The following is a 17467-nucleotide window of genomic DNA, read 5'->3' as shown; positions in this document are numbered from 1 at the left end:
TCCTTGAGCTCATTGATAGTTAGCTCAACCTTTGTGCCATACTTTGCAAAATCCTTCCCTGAACAATAATTTTAAAATCCTGTTAACTTTGTATTTAAAGAGTATCAGTTGTCTAGAGGAAGATGAATGTATCTCTTAGTCAAAAACCAGTAAAAATACATAGTGTTTCCCTTGCTTGCTTTAGAGCCCTATGAATTTGTCTCTCTTGAGTGGCTGCAGAAGTGGTTGGATGAGTCAACACCCACCAAGCCCATCGATAATCATGCTTGCCTGTGTTCCCATGACAAGCTTCATCCTGATAAAATATCGATTATGAAGAGAATATCTGAATATGCTGCTAACATTTTCTATAGCCGATATGGAGGAGGACCAAGACTAACTGGTAATTTGAGATGTCTTCTCTACTTCGTTATAGAAAAAAAGGTGTAATGATTACTTGCCCTAAGCTGCTAGATCAAATGTCTGTCCTCTCTGAAGTGTAGAATGGTATTATCTATAATGTTAGAAAAAAGAATTGACACTGTTTATTGTCCTTTCACCTCTTGAAAGTAGACAAGATGGAGGGAACTGCTCTGGTAGTATTTTGTTACTTTATACCACACGCACTCTTACAATAAGTGAACCCCGGTTTGTGTGGTTGCTGACTCTATGCCTCCCTGCAGTGCCGACTTGGAGCAGTGGGAGATGTACACTGTTAACTCACTTGGGAATAGGAGTTGTGTTACGCAGACTTCTGCCTTAAAGCTTTTAAACTTAAATCTCCATAAACACTTTGTTCACATTTTCTGGTTGCCTCTCCTTGAAACAGGTTCCCTATTTTTGTCTTACCGCATTATTTTCGAGTTGTATTAGAAAAAACATTTTAGCATAGAGATTTCTTTAAGGCTACGAATGTCATGAATTGTTTCCATTAAGCAGTGACTTAAATGCAGCTTTCAGATGGTGTGAATCACTTTCACATTTCAACAGAATAGTTTACATTCATCTCTAAATCTTGAGACTAGGAAACTGTTAGTTGGTTTCCAATTGGTTTCAATACTGGTTTGAAATCTGATTAATTTTACCTGGTGGATCATTCTTTTTTAAGTTTTTTAAATTTATTTTTAAATATATTATTTGTTGATTTAATGAAAGACAAATACACAAAGAGAAAGATACAGTGAGGGAGTGGGGCAGTAGTGCATCAGTTAAGTGCAGGTGGTGCAAAGTGCAAGGACCAGTGTAAGGATATCTGTTCGAGCCCCTGGCTCCCCACCTGCAGGGGAGTCGATTCACAAGTGGTGAAGCAGGTCTGCAGGTGTCTCTTTCTCTCCCCCTCTCTGTCTTCCCCTCCTCTCTCCATTTCTCTCTGTCTTATCCAACAACAGCGACATCAATAATAACTACAACAATAAAACAAGGGCAAAGAAAGGGAATAAATAAATAAATAAATATTTTTTTAAAAAGAAAGAAAGATAAAGTGAGAGAGACCAGAGCCTCCGGCATGAAAATCTTTTTGCAAAACCATTATGCGGTCCCCCCTTATTAACAGAGAAGATCATATGAATCCAGCGCAGTCTTTGAGCACATGTGGTGAGGCTGAGCCCTGAGCCTGACACATGCAAACACTGTTCTCTTTTTGTAACAGTGCATAAAGCTGGATATTTCAATGTGATTCAGCTCTTCTCTGGGTTATTGGTTTCCAAAGTTCTTTACTTTTTTGGATCCACAACCAGTTACTAGACAATGAGATCTTTCAAAGAACCACATTTCATATAATTCTTTTTTTAAAGTAATTATTTATTCCCTTTTGTTGCTCTTGTTTTATTGTTATATTTATTGTTGTCAACATTGTTGGACAGGACAGAGAGAAATGGAGAGAGGAGGGGAAGACGGGGGAGAGATAGATAGATGCCTGCAGATCTGCTTCAGCGCCTGTGAGGCAACCCCCCTGCAGGTGGGGAGCCGGGGGCTTGAACCAGGATCCTTAGGCCAGTCCTTATGTTTGGCACCATGTGCACTTAACCCACTGCGCTACCACCCAATTCCCTTTTTTAATTTTTTTTTGCCTCTGGGGCTCGGTGCCAGCACTATGAATTTACTGCTCCTGGAGGCCATTTTTCCCATTTTGTTGCCCTTGTTGTGGTTGTTATTGTTATAGCTATTGTTGTTGCTGGATAGGACAGAGAGAAATCAAAACAGGAAGAGAGAAAGACACCTGCAGGCCTGCTTCACCACTTGCAAAGGGACTCCCCTTGCATGTGGGGAGCTGGATCCTGGTCCTTGCGCTTTGTGCCACATGCACTTAACCCGCTTTGCCCAGCCCCCATAAAGACTTTTTTTTAACTTTATTTAACTTGACAGAAGAGGGAGAAATTGAGAGGGAATGGTGGATAGAGAGGGAAAGAGAGACAACTGCAGACCTGCTTCACTTGTGAAGCTTGCCCCCTGCAGGTGGGAACCCGGGTCCTTATGCATAGTAACGTGCACTTCACCCGGTGTGCCACTGTGCAGCCCCATAATTCTGAGAATTATTGAAGTATGTACTTTAACTTGAGCCACAGAGACACCTCACTAGATACGGCTTCTGTCTTGCCGTGCAAGTACCAGGTGGAAGTGCTGTAACACCAGCGCAAAGTTACTCTGTCTCACTGAAAAAATAAAGAACCTAGGATCAGTGAAATTTTTACATTAAGACCCCCTCCCCTCCTAAAAAAAGAATGAAAGGAAAAGACTTGAAACCTAATTTTCATCTTGTATTCTGAAATGAAATATTTCAGTATGTACTACCTACCTGAAATTCTACATTATTTATAATTTGCATTTTCCACTTTCATTTCAAATGCTAAATCTTGAAAATATGTAGTTTCGATAATTAAAGCACGTATTTTATTTATTAATATATAGAAATATTACCTTAGTGCATAGTACCCTGATAATTTGATGTATATTATTTTGCTATAATGTCTGGAGTTCTTTGGTTTGCCAAGTGATGACAACATCTTCCTGTCTGAAATCTAAACTACTTAACCTCTCACCCCCTGGCCTCTAGTAAAAGCCCTGTGCAAGGAGTGCGTAGTCGAACGATGTCGTGTGTTACGTTTGAAGAACCAACTAAATGAAGATTATAAAGCTGTTAGTAATCTGCTCAAAACCACGATAAAAGGGTAGGTCACGTATAGGTTATGATAATATAAACTTAGATAATTATTTTCATGAAACCAGAGCATTACTCTGGCATATTATCAGAGATTGAAGCCTGTCATACTTAGAATTGTGAGTACCCCATCCTATTCCCCCACCCCTGTTCTAGTCTTAAATTATTTTTGAGAATGCCAACCAGAGAACCAGAGCATTACTCTGACATGCAGTGCTGAGGTACAAACTCAGTCCTTCCTGCTTGAGAGTCCACTGCTTAATTTACTGTGCCATTTTCCAGCCCCATCCTAAGAGAGAATAGGTAAAGATGGGGAGATACAGTGTTTATGCAGAAAGACCTTCATGCCTGTTCAAACCCCAGTACCACCAGAAGCCAGAGTTTAGCAGAACTGACTAAAACATGGAGGAAATGGGGAGGTGGTAGGTAAGAAGTTAGCATTTTTGTGGAATAAAGATGAAGAAATGTATGATAGAGTTAGATTGTAGAGTATAGAATTTTGTTTTTAAAAATTGTTCTTTGTGATTAAAAGGCTATATGATTGTAAGATTATAGTGTATGGTTCCACACTACACACACCATGAAAATCCTGTGTCCCCTTCCCACCTCCGAGAGATAATTACCAGAGTTCTCACAAGTCTTAAGGAACTTCTGTGTTTTCTCTCCCCGAATTCATGTTTTAAGTTTTTCTTTTTTTCTTCTTTCTTTCCTTTGAGATATATTTTTAATGAGAGAAAAGAGAATGAGGAAAAACTAGAGCAGTGCTTAGCTCTGCCATTCGTGCCAGTGATAGAACCTGGGACCTTAAGCCTGCAAGTCCTGTGTTCTGTTACTGAAATATCTTGATATTATCAAATGGAATTACAGAAAGGTTAAATTGGAAAATTATACTAGCAGACTTATGGGACAAAATGATACCCAGTGAAACATTTCAGTGTATGTGCATGTCCTGTGGACACAAGAACCAGTAGAATTAGGTGGATAATTAATGGATGGCACTTCTTGTATCTGTTTTTGGTTTATGTATTTTTCTGAGATTAATCTCTATGTTTATGTGCAAACTTCAGTGTATATGTACAGGTGTGTGTAGTCATGAATGTAGTCAAGAGGTGCTGGCTTGGATTGGTCAGAATGGCTCATGTCTACATGAGGAAAAGCAGGGAAAGACTAGGCATCTGCAGTTTATTTATCTTGACAAGGAGGAGGACATTGGGAAAGGTCATTTGCCTATTCTCTGTTCCAAAGCAGTGAAGGCTTTTGGGTGGGGAAATCCTCCCTGCGGAGTTGGCGCCAACTAGCTCTTGAGCAGCTGGATGAGCAAGATGGTGATGCAGACCAAAGCAATGGGAAAATGAACGGCAACTCCATGAACAAAGGTATGTGTAAATGTCGGTGACATCACAAGATTCCCATCCATGTAATTGCTTTCTTGTCTGGTGGTGGTGACACAGGTGTATATGTAAGCTTGACCTTTTAAAAAAGATAAATTGGGAGATGGGCGGTAGCGCAGTGGGTTAAGCACAGGTGGCGCAAGGCACAAAGACTGGCGTAAGGATCCCAGTTCAAGTCTCCGGCTCCCCACCTCACCACAGGCAGTGAACCAGGTCTGCAGGTGTCTATCTTTCTCTCCCCACCTCTGTCTTCCCCTCCTCTCTCCATTTTTCTTTGTCCTATCCAACGACGACAACAATAGTAACTTCAACAATAGAATAAGGGCAACAAAAGGGAATAAATAAATAAATATTTTTTAAAAAAGATAAATGATTTACTGTTTTTAGGAAAGGAAGGGGGAGGGAGCCCAAAGCGTCACTTAACTTTGGTGTATGCAGTGCTTTTCAAACCTTGGCCTCACATCTGTACAGGATGCATTCTGCTTGGTTGAACTACCTCCCAAACATTTATCCATACAATGTAATTTCAGCAATGGATACCACACTTGTAAATTAGTGAGGCTTAAGTACACCTCTGTTTACCAGCCTCTTTATTGATAAAACCCAGACCCGAGGTGGTGTTTCATTTGGAAGACTGCCGGGCTGGTACCAGCCTGAGGAGGTACTGAATTTTAGCCCCAGGAATCTCTCCTTAAGACCCTCTGTCCTTGAGCTGCACGTGTCTGCACTCACCCGTGTCTTAGGGGGTTCCTGGAGTGATTCTAGTCTTATCTTGTTGTGATTACAGGTGATCCTTTTACAACAATGTGATTTCAGAGACAACCTTGACCAAGCCTAAATCTCAAGGATGCCTCTGAACAAATAAAATAAATGTATGTGCAAGCGTTTACGTGCAAGCAGGTTAAGCGCATGTGGCACTAAGCGCAAGGACCAGCGTAAGGATCCTAGTTCGAGCCCTGGCTCCCCACCTGCAGGGGAGTCACTTCACAGGCAGTGAAGCAGGTGTCTGTCTTTCTCTCTCCCCTCTCTGTCTTCCCCTCCTCTCTCCATTTCTCTCCTATCCAACAACATCAACAACAATAACTACAACAATAAAACAAGGGCAACAAAAGGGAAAATTAATAATAAAATGTTTGTTAAAATATATTTGTGTGGTCGGGTGGTAGTGCGGCAGGTTAAGCACACATAGCACAAAGCGCGAGGACTGGTGTAAGGATCCTGGTTCAAGTCTCCGGCTCCCCACCTGCAGGAGGGTCGCTTCATAAGTGGTAAAGCAGATCTGCAGGTGTCTTTCTCTCCCCATCTCTGTCTTCCCCTCCTCTCTCCACTTCTCTTTGTCCTATCCAGCAACAACATCAATAACAACTGTAATTATAATAACCACAAGAACAATAAAACAATAAGGGCAACAAAAGGGAAAAAAATAGCCCCCAGGAGCAGTGGATTTGTGGTGCATGCATGAGTCCCAGCAATAACCCTAGAGGCAAAAGAAAAAAAGTGTATTGAGCTAAGGGTGGTTTACAAGAGTGTATGTTTTTAAAAATCCAGTTGGCTTCTTCTTCAAAATAAGTGTTACCACACTATACCTCCCTCCTTCCTTATGAGTGCTCCTCTCCCACCAGTCTTGAGTCACCTATACCCAGGCACCCCTCCCTTGGACAACCTCACTTCTGCAATCCAAGTCTAAGGGTTTGTTTTCAATGGACTTGATCTGTTCCCTTGCTTTGTGTTTTCCTGTCACAGATGAGAGACCACCAACTTTTTTCTTTGATATATAGAAGCTTTGTTACTATTTCTTACAGAGGATATTTCATGGTGATGAATTCCTTTAACTATGCAGGTTCCATATTTTGGTGTAGTTTTGTTATAGTGGGCAAAAAGTGTGTGTGTGTGTGTGTGTATGTATGTGTGTGTATCCCAATTTTTTTTTTCTTTATAAAGACAATCAGAGGGACGGGTTTATGGTGAGGAAGAAATACAACTCATAGCACTGTTTCTCCAGTCATGAAGCTTCCTCCCTGCAGATGGAGAGTGTGGACTTAAATAAGAGTCCTTGCACATGGTAAAGGTTCTGAGGTCTCAGATTCCTCTCCTTTCCCACCATGAGCCAGATGTGCCATTGTCTATTTGTAAAATACAATGTTGTCTTACTATGTATGGATGAGAATGAGGAGAGTATGTCTAGTATGTCCTTCTTTTACCCATTTGGATTTTGTTTTCACCAGAGCACTGCTCAGAACTTCAGGCGTGACCCTATGTTTGCATAATAAGTATGCTATCTTCCCCACCCTGATTTTTGTTCAAAGATCTTTACTAGATGGAGGTCAGAATATCCTCTGTCATATATAGCACCAGGGGTCAACCTAGGGCCTCCCATGTCCACATGCTCTATTGCCCTTTGACTTCACTAGATGCTTCACAAGTTATAAATTTGAGAATTTATAACTATCCTGTGTAGATGATTATATTAAATGTGTTGTATACTTAATCTACAAAAGATGTTATTCTAACTATTGATATTGAAGACTTCTCTTATTTGATCATCTCTCTATTTATTGACAGTGATCCACAGTGTAGAGAAATAGGAAAGGGGGGGGAAAGAGAGATTGGAAAGGTAGGTAGTGGAAGAGAGATGGAAAAGCAGTGTGTGTATTGTTGGCCTAAAGGTTAAGTCCTCATTTCATCACACTCTGCAGCTTTCTGCTAACTCTTAAAAGAATGAGGAGAGTGTGGCATGACATTAAGATGACTAATTTGGTTTATGACACAGTATTTGGAATACCTGACTAGAACTAATGGAAGGAGATGTGAATTGTTTTTCAGTTTTATAAAGGGCACATTTTCTTGCATAACCTAAATCTTTGAAAAGTAAAACTAAAAAAAGAGAAGAAAAGCTGCCACTTAAATTTTTACTTTCTCTTTCCTTTTAAGGGAAAAAATGTAGTTCTACTAAGAACTATAGAAATTGCTGAGGCCTAATTTTTATGAAAGCTTTGTGTTTCCATAGTCCTACAGAGTAGTATCTCTGGTAACTTCAAGTCCAGTAACAAAAGCCCTTATTATCTGTATTTCTTCTAATTAGATGAGTCAAAGGAAGAAAGAAAAGAGGAGGATGAAGTAAATTTTAATGAAGATATTGTGTGTCCACATGGTAAGATAGAAGTATTATTCCTTCCTTGTAGCATGTCATAAATATTTTGTTAATTGATTCACACTTTGGGAGTCGGGGGGGGGGGGTAGCGCAGTGGGTTAAGTGAACCTGGCACAAAGTGCAAGGACCGGCCTAAGGATCCTGGTTCGACACCCCCCCCCCCCCCCCGCTCCCCACCTGCAGGGGGAGTCACTTCACAGGCGGTGAATCAGGTCTGCAGGTGTCTGTCTTTTTCTCCCCCTCTCTGCCTTCCCCCCTCTCTCCATTTCTCTCTGTCCTATCCAGCAACAACATCAATAACAACAATAATAATAACCACAACAATTACTTTAAAAAAAGATAAGGGCAACAAAAAAGGACAATAAATAAAGAAAATATCAAAAAAAAAATTCACACTTTCTCTTGTGGAATTAGACACTAGTACAGCCATGGTGGAGTGAAGGGATTTTTTTTTTTTAATGTTTTTATTTATTTATTTATTTTTATTTATTCCTTTTGTTGCCCTTGTTGTTTTGTTGTTGTAGTTATTATTGATGTCATTGTTGTTGGATAGGACAGAGAGAAATGGAGAGAGGAGGGGAAGACAGAGGGGGAGAGAAAGACAGACACCTGCAGACCTGCTTCACCGCCTGTGAAGTGACTCCCCTGCAGGTGGGGAGCCGAGGGCTCAAACCGGGATCCTTCCGCTGGTCCTTGTGCTTAGCGCCACCTGCGCTTAACCCGCTGCGCTACCGCCCGACTCCTGAAGGGATTTTTAAAAGTACTGATGCCTGCACTGCCTTACACACAGCTCCAGTTCAGGCCGTGACGTTCCACATGGGCCTGCACTGCTTTACACACAGCTCCAATTCAGGCCTTGACGTTCCACATGGGCCTGCACTGCCTTACAGACAGCTCCAGTTCAGGCCCTGACGTTCCACATGGGCCTGCACTGCCTCACAGACAGCTCCAGTTCAGGCCCTGACGTTCCACATGGGCCTGCACTGCCTCACACACAGCTCCAGTTCAGGCCCTGACGTTCCACATGGGCCTGCACTGCCTCACACACAGCTCCAGTTCAGGCCCTGACGTTCCACATGGGCCTGCACTGCCTCACACACAGCTCCAGTTCAGGCCCTGACGTTCCACATGGGCCTGCACTGCCTCACACACAGCTCCAGTTCAGGCCCTGACGTTCCACATGGGCCTGCACTGCCTCACACACAGCTCCAGTTCAGGCCCTGACGTTCTGTGTGGTGACAAAGCATGGGAAGAGCACTAGTGCCAGGCAGTTTTCTCTTTTCTCCTGTCCCTCTGTCTTACATCTGAAAATCTCTGGAGTCGTTAATTAGACATGGTGACACAATGACACCAGAGCACTTAGAATGATCAAGAAGGGGGGAACCACATGCAGCACTGCTTCACAGACCATGAAGTTTCCTCCCTGAAGGTGAGGACCTGGGTCCTTTCATGTTACTGTGAGTACTCAACCTGGTGTACCATCAACCAGCCCTAGTTGTACTTATTTTTAATGTTCCTGTTCTTTGCTGTTTAAGTGTACCCCTTCTCTCTTACTAAAATACTTCTTTAGCATTTTAAAAAATTTTTATTAGTAATTTAATAATGACTTCCATGATCATATGCTTACAAAGAAATAGACTGAATCCATCACCACAAGTTCTTATGTATCAGTTCATATTGCACATATGAGCAAGGCCGTTTGGTAAATGTTCTTCAGAGAAATGTAAGTTATTTGGTATCAGATATAAACTATAACCAGGGTCTCTAAACACAAATACCAAATTAAAGAATGTTGGGTTGTTATATATCGTAAGAAGGATGAGAAATACAGTGAAAAATGATAACACTGAAAGATAACTGTATACATTAAGTGTGTTATACATAAAAGTATATATGACATATATAAGTTATATGTAAGTACATAGAAGAGTCTTTTTAAAACTTCTTCTGTTTCTTCATTCTGTGCTTGAGCACCCTCTATCCACTTCTTCCTGCCCTTTTGTGCTCAAGGGTTATCACATATTTCTTTTTGTTTTATAATTATTTATAAAATGGAAATACTAACAAGACCATAGGATAAGAGGGGTACAATTCCCACCACCAGAGCTCAATCCCATCCCCTCCCCTGATAGCTTTCCCATTCTCTATCCCTCTGGGAGCATGGACCCAGGGTCATTATGGGGAGCAGAAAGTAGAAGGTCTGGCTTCTGTAATTGCTTCCCCGCTGAACATGGGTGTTGACTGGTTGATCCATACTCCCAGCCTGCCTCTCTCTTTCCCTAGTGGGGTGGGATCCTGAGGAAGCAGAGCTCCAGGACACAGTGGTGGGGTCATCTGTCCAGGGAAGTCTGATTGCCATCATATTAGCATCTGGAACCTGGTGGCTGAAAAAGAGTTAACATATAAAGCCATATAATTTTTTTATTAATCATGAACCTAATGGCTGGAATATTGCAGATGAAGATTTCTGTCTCCGTTTTGGAAATAGCTAGTAGGTCTATTTTAGGTATATTTCAAGGGGCCATGACTATATATATAATCTTTTTTTCTTTTCCCTTTTTTCCCCTGATGAAGTCTGTAAAAAAAATTTACATACTGTAGAATAACAGAAAGTAAGGGGTACCTACATATCTTAAATTTTTCAAAATAGAAAATAAATTTCTGGTGGTCCAGGTGATGTCACAGTAGATAAAGCATTAGACTCTCAAGTATGAGTTTAATCCCCGGCAGCACATGGACCAGAGTGATGTGTGGTTCTTTCTCTCCCCCTATCTTTCTCATGAATAAATAAATAAGATATTTTTTTAAATTTTTGAAGGCTAAATTTTAGCTTTTAGTTGTTTTTTTTTTTATTTCTTTTTAAACTCAGGAGAATTGTGCATATCTGAAAATGAAAGGAGGCTTGTCTCTAAAGAGGCTTGGACCAAACTGCGACAATACTTCCCAAAGGCACCAGAGTTTCCAAGTTGCAAAGAATGCTGTTCTCAGTGTAAGGTACTGAATATACTGACATCTGGGAATTATCTCATAGTCTTTGGATTTGACACTCCAGAGGAATTGATTTTGCATTTCACATGGGGGTGTAGGGAGGAGACAAGTGCTATGCTGTCATTGTGTGATAGTTGATTGCTTCCTTTTTTCAGATTTTAGAAAGAGAAGGGGAAGAAAATGAAGCCTTACATAAGATGATAGCAAATGAGCAAAAGACTTCTCTTCCAAATTTGTTTCAGGACAAAAACAGACCATGTCTCAGTAGCTGGCCAGAGGTATGGTGCTTCTTACAAAGGATAAACTTTGTCTTATCTATTTAAGGCTGTTACCAAACTCCTTTACGTTTCAAAAAGAAATGAGTAAATACTCTCAGTAGTTTAGGGTTCTTATTGGGGGATTTTTTCCAACTTGCTGTTTCATTGTGAGCTGTGTTTCCATTTTATTCAGAAAACTCCTTTAAAAAAGAAACCAGAGCGCAAAGCGCAAGGACCGGTGTAAGGATCCCGGTTCAAGCCCCCGGCTCCCCACCTGCAGGGGAGTCCCTTCACAAGTGGTGAAGCAGGTCTGCAAGTGTCTGTCTTTCTCTCCTCCTCTCTGTCTTCCCCTCCTCTATCCATTTCTTTCTGTCCTATCCAACAACATCAATCATAACTACAGTGATAAAACAACAAGGGCAACAAAAGAGCATAAATAAAAAAGTAAATATATTAAAAAAAGGAATCCAGAGCACATGGTTAGAAAAATAATTCTTTAAAGATTGTAAGTGAAGAATTTAGTAGCCTCCTTTCTTATGCACAAGACCCAAGTTCATCCTGGTTGTGATTACACTGGGAAAATTAAGCTTCAGTGCTGTGGTGTGTTTTATCACCTGCTCTGTCTCCGTCCAGAGAAAGTCACCCCAAGCAGTGAAGACTTTGGTTTTTAATACGATCCCCCCTTACCCCTTGTTCTAGGATACGGATGTGCTCTACATTGTGTCACAATTCTTTGTCGAAGAATGGAGGAAATTTGTTAGGTACAAGTAACGTTTTTTTTTTTGTTTGTTTCCTTTTTTGTTTTAATTCTGGTATTCCTAAGAATTTATATATACTGTCTGTTCTGCCTTTCTTGGCTATCATATATTAGCATGTGCTGCAAGTAGGAAAATCATTTGTCACTAGTATCCTTTTAGCTGTTTCAGGTTTTCCTAGTCATGGCATACTGAAGTATGTTGGTTTTTGTCTCTCGAGTAGAAAGCCCACAAGATGTAGCCCTGTGTCATCAGTTGGCAACAGTGCTCTCCTGTGTCCACATGGAGGACTCATGTTTACCTTTGCTTCCATGACCAAAGAAGATTCTAAACTGTGAGTTCCTTCTCTTCATGTGATTTTTATGTTTCTGATGAATAAAATGTATGTAGGATGTATCTGATTTTAAATCTTTCAAAACATAGTCCCTTTCTAAAGTCCCTTTCTACTAAAGTGTGCCCCTCCCCCTTAAATGGTCTACCAGAAGGAGCACTTGGCTATTTTTTTTTTAATGCTGCACTAGGGCTTTGCACATGTGTGATTCCACTGCTTTAGGGATGGATGGACAGACAGATACACATTACACATCGTTTCATCGTCTGGGAGCTTCCCTGTGGTGTTCACATGTGGGTGCCTGGGCTTAGATCCAGGGCGCTAAGTAGTCCAAGTTTTTTTTTTTTTTTTTGGTTCCTTGTTCTTCACCGCTACATACCAATTTTTCAACTAGAGACAGGAGTGGCGGGTGTGGGGAAGCTGTAGCATCAAAGCATCTGTCCTCCATTGTGGTGGGGATCAGTCTGAAACCTGGTTCCAGCATAAGGCTGAGCAGGCATACAATCTAGGTGAGCTATTTTCTGAACCAATACTTACCTTTTTATTAAAGAGAAAAACTGCTTCTCAGTTGAAGAAGCTGCCTGAGCCAGCCATACTATTTATTCCTTCTACTTTCTATATCCTGACTTCTTTCAGAAAACTCTTTAAAGTTTTCTGCAGTGTAATAAGGTAGCATCTGGCTGTAGTTTGTGTCCTGCAGATACCTGGCTTTAGTCAGTTGAGTTGGCAGAAGACACAATGACAACAGACCAGAGATGCTTGGATGAGTATCTGGAATTCTCTTAAAGTTTTGCTCTACTCCTCAAATGTCTCCAGGTGGCCTCATTTATTAAAGTGCTCCCAGGTCTTGCTGTTTTTATATTATAATAACATAACAGCAATTTAACATAGAACATCACATATGTACAATATTCCTGACCCAGCACTCAGCCTCTTTTTAGTCTTTTTTTTTTTTTAAATAAAAAATTCACTTTCTTTTTTTTAAGACTTTGTTTATTAGAAAGAAAGAACCAGACATCACTCTGCCAGGGATTAAGGGACCTCTTGCTCGAGAGTCCAATGTTTATCCACTGCACCACCTCCTGGACCATGTTTCTTTGACTCTATAGTGTTTTTGTTTTTGGGAGGACATCAAGTGCCACACCACCACCTATGGAAGTACCTTTGTGCTCCCGTATGGTGCTGGTGGTTGAACCCAGGACCATATCCATGTGCTTTACCTACTGAACTATCTCCCAGTTCCATATTGTGTTTTTCAATTTTTTTTTTTTAACCAGAGCGCTGTTCAGCTCTAGCTTATGGTGGTATGAGGGACTGAACCTGGGACTCTGGAGCCTCAGGAATGAGAGTCTGTTTTGCATAACCATTATGCTATCAAATTAATTTTTAACAATTCTGTGAGGATGGCCAGAATGCCTCTAATGTTTTCTGTAAATTATGAAATGAAAATTAAAATTTTTGAAGAGTTAATTATTTGTAATGAATGCTTTTTCATGACATAAGGAAGATTAGAATATTTATTCTTCTGTATTTTTTTTTTTTCTTAATGGAGGTGAGCCAAAATAGTAGGCATCTTGGGGCCCATCTTCCTGTTGTCCAGAAGAACCCCCATGACCTTATTGTACTAGGAAAGATGGTTTTTATTTTATTTATTTTTTTAAAAGAATTTATTTATTTATTTATGAGAAAGATAGGAGAGAGAGAAGGAATCAGACCTCACTCTGGTACATGTGCTGCCGGGGATTGAACTCAGTACCTTGTGCTTGAGAGTGATGATTTATCCACTGCACCACTTCCCGGGCCACAGATGGTTTTGATTTTTAAAAAATAAAGAAATAAGGCTGAGGAGTCAGCATAATGGCTGTGTAAAATGGCTGTCATGTCTGAGGTTCTGAGTCTCGGGTTAATGCCAGTTCTCCAGTAACCTAGGACCAGACAGTGCTGTGGACGTGAAATAAATCAGAACTGCTCACTGTGAGTGGAGGTGGCTAGTCCTACAACCACCTCCTCCCACATCTTTTTTCATCCCCTTTTAAAGGTTTCCAGGTGTCTGCTACACTGGCTATCAGAGAAATATGCTCCATGCTCCTGTGCAGATCATTTCTTTGTTTTCGGGTTTATTTGTTGGGGTTTGGAAGTATCTATATCCTGGCCTGCAGGCTAGAAAAAGGCAGTAGTCCCTTTCTTTCTTGGAAGTATGCAGGCTGTGAAGAGGAAAGAGTATTTTAAATTCATTTTTCTGTTCAGTTACATTTTTTTCTTCCCATTCCTTCTTAAATCTTCTCTTTGTTGTTTTAAATGCCAGACACTCATGAAAGTGTACTTTTAAAAAGTGCATGCTGGGGCTGGGAGGTAGTTACCAAGTGCAGGTATCCAGATTCAAGGTAATGTCCCCACCTGCAGTGGGAATACTTCCTAAGTGGTGAAGCTGGTCTAAACGTGTGTCTAGCTTTCTCTGTCTCTTATCTAATAACTAATGAGTATATATATATAAAAGTGTATACTGTCTGCAAAGCTCCTGGTTTGAGCCCCCGGCTCCCCACCTGCAGGGGAGTCACTGCACAGGCGGTGAAGGTCTGCAGGTGTCTGTCTCTCGTCTTCCTCTCTGTCTTCCCCTCCTCTCTCCATTTCTCTATGTCCTGTCTAACAACAACGACAACAATAATAACTACAACAACAATGAAAACAACAAGGGCAGCAAAAGGGAAAATAAATAAATAATTTTTTTTAAATGTATACTATCAACTAACTCAAATTTATTTCAAACTCAGTTCAAGTCATGGTTCATTAGTGCTTAACTTTTTTTCCATTTCTCCTTTTTTTCTCAAATGCTGTATTGACTTGAGTGTATTCAGTCTCACAAAATAATTCCGATCAAAAAATAATAATGATAAAATAAAAACCACAGAAGTGACTTGAACTTAAAAGCATGAAGTCTCCCTTTTAAACTTCACATATGCCAGATTGATGTTCCAGTTCTTTCCTGTTCTCCTAAGTTGCTCATTTAAAAAAATAAAATATGTTTTGTATAATTTAGAATGCTTTCTGTAAATGACATTGTTCTATATTTAACCATCCACATCCAACTCCTTTAACTCAAATTAGGCATTTTTTACTTAAACACTAGCTTTGACTTGAATTTGAATGACCTAATAAAAACTTGCTTGTATCTTAATGCATCTTGTGTTTTTTTTTGCACAGTATAGCTCTCATATGGCCCACTGAGTGGCAAACAATGCAAAAGCTATTCGTTGTGGATCACATAATTAAAATCACAAGGACTGAAGTGAGAGATGTAAATCATTCAGAAGCACAGTATATTTCTGAGCCTAGTAAGTTTTCCTACTTCTCTTGGTGTATGCACAGGTAAGAGTTAACTTATATTTGGAGAGAGAAACGAAACGCTCATTTGAGATGGCAGTGCATGTCTGGGAAACCTGAAGTTTCCTTAAGCCACATCCCTTGCACTGACCTGACATTTTAATTTAGAAGGATAGGGTATGTGAATGTCCCAGCTTCATTATTTCTATGCTAACAACCTTATCTATTAATGAGAGAGATGTGAAAGAAAAGAACCAGACATCACTCTGGTTCATGTGCTCTTGGGGACTGATCCTGGGACCTCATATTTGAGAGTCCAGTGATTGATTCACTGTTTCACTGTGTGTTTAGTGATAGGGAATCATTCTCCTTCAGCATAGTGTGACATGGAGAATATGGGTAAGATTTTAACTGGTATCTTTGATACTTACAGATGTTTGGTTTTCTCACTATCCCCTCTCTCTAGAACTCTGTCCTGAATGCAGAGAAGGTTTGCTATGTCAGCAACAGAGGGACCTTCGAGAATATACTCAAGCTACCATCTATGTCCATAAAGTTGTGGATAACAAAAAGGTATAATTCTGCCTTACAGTCAAGACCAATACTGTTGTAGTTGGTTTTTTGAGTGACTTGAACTAAGGACTGCTTAGCATTACATTTTTGTTTCCTTAGAGATCTTTGGCATTGAAAATTAAAATCAGGGGGTCGGGCAGTAGTGCAGCAGGCTAAGCACACGTGGATCAAGCGTAGCAAGGACTGGCTAAGGATCCTGGTTTGAGGCCCGGCTCCCCACCTATAGGGGAGTCACTTTATAGTCGGTGAAGCAGGTCTACAGGTGTCTGTCTCTCCCCATCTGTCTTCCCCTCCTCTCTCCATTTCTCTCTGTCCTATCCAACAATAATGAAATCATTAACTACAACAACAATAAAAAACAACCAGAGCAATTAAAGAGGGGGAAAAACAAATTTTAAAAATTAAAAAAAATAAATACAACAATAAAACAACAAGGGCAACAAAAGGGAAAATAAATAAAAAAGGAAATTAAAATCAGAGGACTTGAAAATGAAGTTATGTGACTGTGTGTCTAGTTACTAATTTCAGACAAGCATTTATTGAATGTTAGTCTGTGGGGTCGTTGTGGTGAAGACTAACATGAAGCACCTATTCTCAGGAATATCTCTACTCGTTGCAGGTTGGGAGGTGGCATGGTGTCCCGAGTTTGATAAATAAAATGAAAAAAAAAATCTTTCTCCCCTGTAAGGAAGATCACTAAGAACGTGTAGGGGCAGGTGAGGGTTGATAGCATAATGGTTCTGCAAAGAGACTCTCATACCTGAGGCTCCAAAATCCCAAGCTCAGTCCCCACACCACCACAAACCTGAGCTGAGCAAGGCTCTGGTAAAGAAAGGAAAGGTGGAGGGCATATGTTAGGAGCAGGAACTAAAGGAAAGATCATTTTATTTTGGGTCACCTACATCAGCAGGGCTTCCAGGAATTATGCTGTTTGACACCATCTGACTGAAGACAGTGTTCCCTGCTCCTCAGGTTCAGTTAATTTTCCCGAATGGCTTATATTACTCGGGCATCTCCACTGATTTACTATAGAGGATATAGCCCAATCAGACGGGAAAGAAGGCCGGGGCAAGATGGGGAAAGCTGTGCAAATCTCTTGAAAGCCATTCCTTGAAGATGTTGTGGAGGCGTCATTGCACAGGCAGGACCAGTCACCTCACTCAACCTCCTGCCTCCTCCCCTGCTTGGAGTTCTGGAAATGAGTCTGCAAGTTTCTAATCATGTGGTTGGTCCCTATGACAGCTCTGCCACTTTTCCAAAAGTTACCTTATTAAAACAAAACAAAAGGCGACATTATCACACCAAACTGAAAATGTCAAGGTTTTTGGAAAGTGTTAGCCAGAACTTATATATGAAAACTATATTTTGGTCATTTGAATGACCTGGTGTGTATAAGTCACCACACATGCCACCAAATTTCCATCCCACCCCCTTTCTCTTTTTTCCCCCAGCCAACATAGTTCTAAGGGTGTGTTTGGTGGGGAAGTGAAAGGGAGAGCAGAGGTGTCTGGGGTCTGTCTCCCTGAAGGGATGCCCTCATGGGCTAGGTGATGACAAGGGCTGG

At 40.7% G+C, this 17467-nt stretch overlaps 1 protein-coding gene across 4 annotated transcripts in view; it reads left to right on the top strand.

The window, feature by feature from the left end:
* USP48 (ubiquitin specific peptidase 48) overlaps window positions 1–17467 on the top strand; it is an 84513-nt gene that overhangs the window by 45529 nt on the left and 21517 nt on the right. For 2 of the 4 annotated variants that reach the window (XM_060202351.1, XM_060202349.1), the window contains exons 12-21: window positions 185–382; window positions 3032–3146; window positions 4385–4512; window positions 7610–7678; window positions 10548–10672; window positions 10822–10944; window positions 11623–11684; window positions 11902–12012; window positions 15211–15341; window positions 15797–15903. In XM_060202351.1, the coding sequence (XP_060058334.1) occupies window positions 185–382; window positions 3032–3146; window positions 4385–4512; window positions 7610–7678; window positions 10548–10672; window positions 10822–10944; window positions 11623–11684; window positions 11902–12012; window positions 15211–15341; window positions 15797–15903 (1169 nt within the window). Of the gene's footprint in view, window positions 1–184; window positions 383–3031; window positions 3147–4381; window positions 4513–7609; window positions 7679–10547; window positions 10673–10821; window positions 10945–11622; window positions 11685–11901; window positions 12013–15210; window positions 15342–15796; window positions 15904–17467 lie in introns of all 4 variants that reach the window. The other 2 variants (XM_060202350.1, XM_060202348.1) reach the window with 1 other exon arrangement.

Source organism: Erinaceus europaeus, chromosome 11 (genome assembly GCF_950295315.1).
Source record: "Erinaceus europaeus chromosome 11, mEriEur2.1, whole genome shotgun sequence".
In the NCBI taxonomy this organism is placed as follows: Eukaryota; Metazoa; Chordata; class Mammalia; order Eulipotyphla; family Erinaceidae; genus Erinaceus; species Erinaceus europaeus.
Note: the sequence above shows the minus strand (reverse complement) of the source record. Positions and strands in the feature narration are given on the sequence as shown.